The sequence below is a fragment of the Peromyscus leucopus genome, chromosome 18 (assembly GCF_004664715.2).
Source record: "Peromyscus leucopus breed LL Stock chromosome 18, UCI_PerLeu_2.1, whole genome shotgun sequence".
Classification (NCBI taxonomy): Eukaryota; Metazoa; Chordata; class Mammalia; order Rodentia; family Cricetidae; genus Peromyscus; species Peromyscus leucopus.
The window spans coordinates 43,682,346-43,692,362 of NC_051078.1; the positions used below are offsets into that span (position 1 = coordinate 43,682,346).

Consider the following 10,017-nt stretch of genomic DNA (forward strand, 5'->3'; position numbering starts at 1 on the left):
CCAGGAAAGGCGCAAAGCTACACAGAGAAACTCTGTCTCGGAAAACCAAAAAAAAAAAAAAAAAAAAAAAAAAAGAACAGGATAGAGCAGCAGCTGGGTATGGTGGCTCCCACCTGTAATCCTAGCATTTGAGAGACTAAAGCAGGATTGCCACAGCTCAAGACCACAGAAATCTCCGCAAACAACAACAAAAAATAACAAAGGCCTCACACTACGTTAATCGGCTTGAATTTGTTTCACCAAACCAAGCCCTGCTGACGCTTTTCCAACAATAACAACAACAAGGGAGATTCCCCAGGCGGGGGAGGAACAGACACCCACGCGTGCTTCCGCAGCGCTCCGCCCACGCTGTGTGCTTCCCACCCCCGCTTCCGGCCCCGCCCGCCCGGCCCGAGGCTCCGGCCCCGCCCGCCCGAGGCTCCGGCCCCGCCTCCTGCACGAGCTTCCGCCCTGCCCCTCCATTGTCGCCGCCCACCTCCGAGTTTCCACCAATTGCCGCCTTGGCCCCGCCCCCCGCCCCCGCGCCTTCGTCCACCCGGGTTCATTTCTCTCGTGCTGTCTTGCAAGCATGGAGCTCCACGGCGAACGCGTGTCCGGTCTCACACCTTCGTCGTCTTCTGGAGACTGCTCTCAGGTCACGGTGTCCAGGGAGCTGCTGACCGCGGGGAGCGAGGGTTCCGGAGGTGAGCGGCGGCGGAGACAGGGTTGGGCTGGTGGGGCCGGGACGCTGCGGGGGGACCGGGGACGAGCAGAGCCCGGGATGCTGCGGGGAGACCGGGGACGCTGCGGGGAGACCGGCGACGCTGCGGGGGGACCGGCGACGCTGCTGGGGGACCGGCGACGCTGCGGGGAGACCGGCGACTGCGGGGGGACCGGCGACGGTGCGGGGAGACCGGGGACGCTGCGGGGAGACCGGCGACGTTGCGGGGGGACCGGGGACGCTGCGGGGGGACCGGGGACTCTGGGGGAACCGGGGACGCTGCGGGGAGGCCGGCGACGCTGCGGGGGGACCGGCGACGGTGCGGGGGCACCGGGGACGCTGCGGGGAGACCGGCGATGCTGCGGGGGGACCGGGGACGCTGCGGGGGGACCGGGGGCTAGCAGAGCCCGGGACGCTGCGGGGGGACCGGGGACTCTGCGGGGAGACCGGGACTAGCAGAGCACGGGACGCTGCGGGGAGACCGGCGATGCTGCGGGGGGACCGGCGACGCTGCCGGGAAACCGGGGACTAGCAGAGCCCAGGACTCTGCGGGGGACCCGGGACTAGCAGAGCTTGGGACGCTGCAGGGGGAGGGACCGGGGACTAGCAGAGCCCAGGACGCTGCGGGGCGCGGGGTGGGGGGGACACGACTGGGGATGCTGCGGGGGAACCGGGGTCTAGCAGAGCCTGGGACACGGCGGGGGGCGGGGCGGGTTGCTGAAGAGCCCGGGAAGCTGCAAGAGACCGGGGATGCTGCAGGGTCAAGCACTTTCGTGGTGGTGGGGAATGCCGCGACTATGCCTGCCCGAGGCCGGGCAGTTCTTAGGGAACTCTACAGGGAGGACCGGGACTGGCCTGCCCGGAATGGTGGGTAACAGATGAATACCATTTTTAATAATTTTTGTTTTAGGCACTCACTACCTTAGTGTCACCTTGGTGGAGGGAGACTTGTGTGCGGAAATCCACTCAGCATTTCAGATAGTGTGGTACAGAAGAGAAAAGCATGGGAGAAAGAGGCAGGCGGATCTCTTTTGAGTTCGAGGCCAGGACAACCAGTTATAATACAGTGACACCCTGTCTCGAAAATAAAAAGAAAATTTGTAGGTTGAAATCCTTACTCAGTGGGGCTTTTATGAAAGTTGCTTTCTATAGGCCTGTTTCCACATTTTGATTCAAACAGGTGAGACTGCCCATAGAATTTGAATGAATAGAATGCATAAAAGTTCTTGTGCCTGCTTATTATCGTGGAAATGACTTAAGAATCCAGTGTGTCTGAAGGAGTTACAGTACCGATTGCCAAAGCTTGTGTAGTGGCAGTGCCAGAAATTAATAAACTCAAGCCTCACCGCATCCCCGACGCCTGTGGAGGTATCCTGATGACCCCGTTTCTATGATGAAACTGGCATGGTGTTACACAGATAACTATAGGCACTGGCAGGAAAGCAGCAAAGCTGGATATTGGCTCCAAGCTCTGGCTTTCCTCTAAACTTGACACTAATCAAACCACTAGGCTTTCAGGAGAATTCGGAGGCTCTTGAGTCATCTCTATATTGGGAGTGACAGGCTTTTTGATTTAGAAAGTAAAGAGATTTTCTGTGTGTGAAAAGAAGAGTGAGCAAAGGCTTGAGTGGTCAGTGTACTGTCCCAAAGCTCTCATGGCCGGGCAGTTGGTTTGTTTGGAGTGGTAAGCTGGACAGGTGCGAGCATGCACAAAATTCTCCAAGGGTGTTTTTGTTTAGATTGACGCTTTCTCGCAGACAAGTATGTTCTGTAAAAGAAGAAAACGTGCTCAATGTGGTTCAGTTTGCCCTGTTCTGCATAGCTTGTAACTTTTTGGTTCTGTTTTATGATCACAGGTATGTAGAGGGGAGGCTGTTCTCTCCTTTCATGTGGGTAGTGGGTGGAACTAAGGTCTTCAGGTTTGGGAGGCAAGCCCCTGTGTCCATTGAGCCCTCTTTGTTGGCCCAATTTCTGTTTTTTTTTGGAGACAGGATTTCTCCATGTAGTCCTGGCTGTCCGGGAACTTGTTCTGTAAACCAGGCTTTGAACTCAGAAATCGCCTGCCTCTGCCTATTAAAGGCACGTGCCATCACCTCCTGCCATTTCTAACTTTAACTAAATTCTGTGAAGATTATCATTGCAGGTCCACGTTCTGTTAACTTCATTATTTAAACTATCTATTTATTTAATGCCTGGTGCCCGAAGAAGTCCCACGGTGTCTGATCCTTTGGAACTGGAGTTACAGACCAATATGAGCCACCATGTGGGTGCTGGGAATCAAACCCTGATGTTTGCAAGAGCAGCTGCTGAGACATTTTACTATGTGGTCCTGACTGAAGACAGTCACAGGAGCTGTTGCTGATGTCCCCTCTCACTGTTCTGCAGGGCTGAGGGTCGTCCCAGCACTGAGTTGCAGTGTATTTATGATGTAAATTGTATTTTCAGGTATCTGGGACCAATTGCTCATCAGCTCTAAGCCTCATTCCAAGAAGACTGCTCTTCAAACAGGATTCAGAGGAGCCCTTGTAAGTACTGCCTTTCCACTCTAGAGGGCGCTCCCCCAATTTCGGTTAATTAGTCCTTTATTTGATGGAATAGTCTGTCTTCATGGCTCATATCAAACCGTAGAGTCAAATACAGCAAGTCTAATATTGTGTAAGTCATTGTCTAAGGAATAGAATTTTTCATCTTGATCCCCTGCCTGCACTTTATTCAAAATACATTTTTTTTTTTTTTTAACTGAAAAAGTTTCTGGCTTAGTGAGATGTCACACATCTGCAGTTGGAAGGCTGAGGCCGGAGAACTGCAACATGTTGGAGATCAGCTTGGGCAGTTATCAAGATTTCACTTGTTTGAAAAAGGACTTACTGTTCACGTTTTGGAATATTAAATATAGTTACGGAGAACACCACTATTGGTCAACTGTTGTTGTGACAGTCTGTGTAGCAAAGAAGTGTCCTCAGAATTGAAGCATTCCCTCCTAAATTAAAACATTTCCTTAAATAGTGTAAGGAGACTTTTAAGATAACAGAGGAAGCTGGGCAGTGGTGGTGCACGCCTTTAATCTCAGCACTTGGGAGGTAGAGGCAGGCAGATCTCTTGAGTTTGAGGGCAGCCTGGACTACACATCAAGTTCCAAGCCAACCAGTGCTACTCAAAGAAACCCTGTCTTGAAAAAAACAAACAAACAAAAAAAGCATATAGACAGTAAACAAGCTTCTGGAAGTAAATTTGCAGGAATCCCAAGACCCCTTCCCTAAGGATTACATCCGCAGTAATAGTTAGTGAAGCCTATCTGCTTGTGACTCCTGCAGAGAGCTGCAGGGAGGCAACTTTTACGAGTTGTCACTCTTGTTGCTCTGAGTAAGCCCAATAAACTCACTGGCTCACTATGTTGCTCTTTAGGGGAAATCTTTGCTTTAGTCTGTCTAGCCCTGTCTAGGGTGAACACATGTTCATGTCTTCTAAAGGCTTCAGTTCACTTACCAGGCTAAACTAGAACTCACTGTGTAGCTCAGGCTGGCCTTGAACTCAATGTGACCCTGCTGCCTCAGCCTCTTGAGTTGTGGGATTGCAAGCATCAGTTGTACCCCTCACAGCTTTACATGGTGAATCTCGTTAATAATACAAACTAACAGAACCAGCCCCTTCATTAATCACACTATAATATTGCTGAATTGCACGCTCATGAATGTGCTCCTCATTGAGACTGTCGAAATAGCTTTCATAAAGTCTTCAGTGTCTGTGTAATGGGCCCTTCCCCTTTATTTTCAGAAGTCCAGTTAAGCTCTTTTTGTCTCTGCCTTCCCAGTGCTCGATGCAGTAATGTGCCTTGTTTTTTGGTGGTGGTGGTACAACTTGGACTTAGAACTTTCGGCAGGCTGTGCACGAACTCTGGTGCTGAGCTGTATTCCCAGCCCTTTCTGTATTTCTTTTGTTTTTCAGGACTAAGTTTCTCTGTGTAGCTTTGGCTGATCTGGAACTTCCTGTAGACCAGGCTGGTCTCAAACTCACAGAGGTCTGCCTACCTCTGCCTCTCAAATGTTGGGATTAAAGGTGTGTGCTGCCACTGTCTAGGAGAATTTTTCTGTTTTGAGACAGGGTTTCTCTTAAGTTTCTTAGGCTGGCCCCAAACTCCCTTTGTAGCCTAGGCAAGCCATGAAGTTGAGATCTTGCCGTCTACCAAGTAGCTGTGATGTATGTGCTTCCACTAAAAGGCCTAGCTATTTATGTATTTATCTGTTTGTTTTAGAGGCAGGGTCTCACATAGTCTAGGTTGGTCTCAAACTTCACTGTGTAACTGAGAGTGATCCTGACTCTGGATTTTCCCACCTCTCCCAATTCTAGGATTACAGTTACTGCTGCCACATCTAGCTTTAGTTACTTTTTTTCTCCTCTCCTGGACAGTCTCCCTGTGTTTATCCCTGGCTGGTCTAGAACCTTCTATATAGATCATGCTAGCCTCTAACACAGATGCTCCTATCTCTGCCTACACTGGTGTGTGCCACCACACCTGGCAGTTTGTTTACTCTAGGAGATTGCTCAGGGTAAGATTGCTTGTTAAGAAAACACGAGGAACAGAATTCAAATTCTTAGAACCCACTTACAATGCTGTGTGGCCACATGAACCTGTAACCCCTATGGTGTTGGGGGCAGAGACAGAGTCATTAAAGGACTTTGAAATTGACCTCTGAAACTTTTCAAGCCAGTCCTCCACATCTGCATTGCTCTCAGCATTCTTATCTTCCAGACTCCCACAGAACAGGTCACCAAACTTTGAATACTTAATGGTTTTAACAGCCTAGAGTTCTAAAGTTTTTCCACAATCTAAAAACGCATGGTCAGGTCTGTCACAGCAATACCCCACTATTGTGGTACCAGTTTCTGGCCTAGTTAGGGTTTCTGTTGCTGTGTTAGAACACCATGACTAACGAAACTTGGGGAGGAAAGGTTTATTTGGCTTACACTTCTGTATTACTGTTCATTGCTGAAGGAAGTCAGGGCAGGAACCTGGAGGCAGGAGCTGATGCAGAGGCCATGGAGGGGTGTTGTTTACTGGCTTGCTCATCCTGCTTTCTTTTTTTTTTTTTCTTTTCTTTTTTTTTTCTTTTTTCTTTTTGGTTTTTCGAGACAGGGTTTCTCTGTGTAGCTTTGCGCCTTTCCTGGAACTCACTTGGTAGCCCAGGCTGGCCTCGAACTCACAAAGATCCGCCTGGCTCTGCCTCCCGAGTGCTAGGATTAAAGGCGTGTGCCACCACCGCCCGGCTCATCCTGCTTTCTTACAGAATCCAGGATGGCACCATCCACAATGGGCTGCTTCTCTCCCCCCCCCCCCATTGATTGCTCACTGAGAAAATGTCCTGCAGCCGGGTCTTGCCAGAGGCATTTTATCACTTGAGGGTCCCTCCTCTCAGATGACTAGCTGGTGTGGAGTTGACTAAACTAGCCAGGATGGTGGTGAAATTGGATGCATTAAATAGAATTCTGAATTGCAAATTGAGTGAAAGCTCAGATTGCCTAAAGGGAAAACTTGGCTCATTTTTGGGATGACAGAACCCAGTCAGAAACTGCAAGTTCATCTGGATCCAGATGCCTTCTGTCCTCACCTGCGGCCTGTCTCTCAGCTCTGCTTTCTTGGTGTTGGATTGATCTAAAGATGGCTATTCCACAGCTGTGGAGAGTTGGCTGCTTTATGAGAAGTTCCAGACCCACATTCATCACTTACTTGGTTTTTTTCTCTTTCGCTCCCAAGTTGACCACTTCCTGGCTTGGCTAGAACACTCTGTTAGCTTATGCCACAGGGCAGACAGATTCTGGTGGGCAAGACGACCACAGACTACATAGGCTTGTTCAGGATGAGAGAGATAGTAATGACCCAAGCTCAAAAGGAAGGAAGGGCAGGGCACGACACAGTCTGTGCAGGATGATGGGAAGTTGGAAGCCAGTTGTGAATTAGCCTGGGCTACATAGCAAGCCTGTTTTCAAGAAGATGGCTGGTGTTGACACTTCCAGGTGAAAGTGGGTAGATGTTGGGCAGGTGACACACCTCCAGGTAACTGAAATAGTAAACAGTAGAAGTGGGACCCTATTAATAACCTTGACAGCCTTACTGTAAAGACCATTAGGTCATTCTGCCTTTTTTTTTTTTCCAGTCACCTTGTTGAATGCCAGCCTTGTAGAATTTTATACTTTTGGGACAGAAGAGAAACACAAAACTTTTGAGTAATAATTGCTGAATTGTGTGATCTTGTTGCTTTGGGAGTTTCAAATAGAGACTGAGAGTATAACTGATTGGCAGAGCCCTTGGCCTAGGAAAAGTAAGGCCCTGGTTCAATCCTCAGTGATCTCCCCTACCCCCACCCACCCTCCGACTCAAGGCAGCTGAGAAGCTAACGGATGTTAAGAGTTGATGGATTGGGCTGGAGAGATGGCTCAGTGGTTAAGAACACTTGACTGCTTTTTCAGAGGACCGGGGTTCAATTCCCAGCACCCACATGGCAGCTCACAGCTGTCTATAACTCCAAGATCTGACACCCTCACATAGACAAATTTGCCTCTGGAGGCAAAACACCAGTGCAAATAAAATAAAAATAAATTATTTAAAAAAAGTGGATGGATTTATTGTTGCTCTGCAGTGAAGTGTTCGACCAGGTGTTGTGGAGTCTGGGACTTACTAACATGTCTGCATACTATGTTTGCTGTCCACAGTGTTAGACCAGGTTCAGGCCTTCCTCCCACAGATGGCTCAGGCAAATGAAAAGGTACGAAAGGAAATGGCGGCTGCTCCAGCTGATTGCTTCAATATCGAGAATATTGATGGAACATCCGGAAACATCATACAGATATGGTAACTGTGCCCTATTTCTGTTTCATGGGATGGAGTTAGTGTGCTTGTCACCAAAACGAGAAAGAGTGATACTTTGAAATTTTGTTCTAAAATGAAATGTTATTTTAAAATTTGCGAACACCTTCACACAGGCAAGATGGTGGAATGTACTTGGGAGTTGCACAGTCGTGGTACCCTGTCTTACTTGCTCTCCAGTGCTGAGCACAGCTGTTGACATTAACAAAGAGGCAGGGCTTTGTACAGTGACGGCCACTGATCCTTTTTTAAGGGAGGGCTATATATTTGGCTCACAGTCCAAGGGGACCATTTTTTCATGGTGGGAAGTTGTGCCTGAGGCTCCGTCTGCGGTGCAGAAGCTTGTGGCATACTACAATTTCATTTTTTATTCACTGCCTTTCCCCTCTTTTTGTCACTTTGAAAGGATAGAAGCCATTCTTAGTCGAAGAGCTGCACAAAGTTAGGTAGCAGGCAGGGTTCAGCCTGCTGGTTATAACTTGTTGGCCCTTGCTCAGAAATGTAAATCCCATTAAGGCAAGAGTTGTGGAGTGTTTTTGAGGAAGTGGGTTGGGGGCAGCCCTTACCTGTGGCCCAGGTTGGCCTCGTTGTCAGTCCTGACTATCCCCAGTGCTGGGTTACAGGTTGGGATTGTAGATGTGTCACCTAAGTCTGAAGTGTCCAGTGTAGTGCCTGACTCCAGGCCAGTGGGTCTCAACCTGCCTATTGGAAAACACAGATACTACATTATGATCGTAACAGCAAAATTACATCTATGAAGTAGCAGTGAAAATAGTTTCCTGGCTGGGGGTCACTACAGCATGAAGAACTGTGTTAACGGGTCGCAGCATTAGGAAGGTTGAGAACCACTGCTGTAGTCCTTTTTTGAGAGAATGCTGTTGGATGTGTACTAGGCAAGAGGAGCCCCCTTTTGTTTTTTAATTTCATGTGCGTTGGTGTTTCACCTGCATGTATGTCTGTATGAGGGTGTCATATCCTCTGGAGCTACAGACAGATGCGAGCCACTATGTGGTTGCTAGGAATTGAACCCAGGTCCTCTGAAAGAGCAGTCAGTAAACTTAACTGCTGAGTCATCTCTCCTGCCCAGAAAAAGCATTTTTAAAGGCATGAGTAAAATCAATCTTTCAAACTGCTCTTACGATGTATTCTGGCGCCTGAGAACGTGGACGTGCCATTTGTATTAAGCACACAGCCTGATCTGTGCTCCAGAATTTATAATGGATATTGATAGCTTCCTCTGCTGTTTTTATTTAAGAATTATTATTTTCTGTGTGCACGTCAGTGTGTCTGGCACCTATGTGGGTGCCCATGGGGGCCAGCAGAACCAGAAGAACGTTAGATTTCCTGAAGCTGGAGTTGAGGTGTTAGGAGCCACTTGGTTGGTCATGGGTGCTGGGAACTGCACTGGGGTCCTCTGGACAAGCACCTCGACCCGCCGAGCCTGCCCTGGAGCCAGCTGTACTGCTTTGTCTTTTTTGGTTTCTTGAGACAGGGTTTTCTCCATGCAGTTTTGGTGCCTGGCCTGGACCTCACTCTGTAGACCAGGCTGGCCTTGAACTCACAGAGATCCGCCTGCCTCTGCCTCCTGAGTGCTGGCATTAAGGCGTACACCACTGCTGCCCGGCACTAGCTGTTGCTTTACTAGAACATGTTACAGAACTGCCCTGAAGTAGATTTCTCAACCTGACACTTCTTACAGGATGTGGCCTTATTTGAGATGAACCGGTCAGATTCAAAAGAAGAGGACAGCTCAGAAGAGAGCTCACAGGACAGCTCTGAGGACAGCTCAGAGTCCGAAGATGAAGACTGCATCCCCTCCGAAGTCACCATAGACACCATAAAGCTTCCGAATGCAGAAGGTGGCAGAGGCAAGATTGAAGTTTTAGACAGTCCGGCAAGTAAAAAAAAGAAGCAGTGAGATAGGCCAGTGAAAAGAGAGGCAGGTCCTCCCTACCTGCGACTGGGGGAAGGTGGTTTCTGGGGTGATGGGTCCAGGGTCCCTCTGATGCTCTTTCAGTGTCAAAAAGAAAAATTTGCAAGTCTGGGTGTGTTCAAAATAGGAAGTGTTTCGATCTTGATGACAGAGAGGGCAGCGCCCTTGGGTACTGAGAAGGGAAATAGGGAAGAAATAACTTTTGATGGGTTGGTTACATGAGGCATTTGCCTAAGTTGACATGATCTGAACAGTGTGGCCTGTGACTCAGTGAAGCCCATCTACACTAATATCCGGCTACTAGTTAGAACATTCCCGCTTCCAAATTGAGGGTTTGGGTTTTGGTTTGTTTCTGTACCAAGACAGGTTGCGGTTTGTTATATAAGAACTGGGTACTAGAGACCAGCCCAGGATAATGGCCCCTGCCATTTAAGGTATGATGGTGGCTAGATTTTATTAAAGGAAACCAAAATTGCCTTTTAAAGATTTGTAAATGGACAGCATTCAGATCCTGTAAAGGCA

The 10,017-nt window shown here is 48.8% G+C and overlaps 1 protein-coding gene across 1 annotated transcript; it reads left to right on the top strand.

Annotated features, from left to right (window-relative positions):
* Positions 1–542: 542 nt before the first annotated feature.
* Positions 543–9,601, top strand: C18H12orf45 (chromosome 18 C12orf45 homolog). The gene is given in 5 exon segments (XM_028880267.2): positions 543–683; positions 3,146–3,202; positions 3,205–3,225; positions 7,409–7,544; positions 9,261–9,601. Coding segments are annotated over 5 exon segments (549 nt in total). The 5' UTR covers positions 543–568; the 3' UTR covers positions 9,481–9,601.
* The last annotated feature ends 416 nt before the right edge of the window (positions 9,602–10,017 follow it).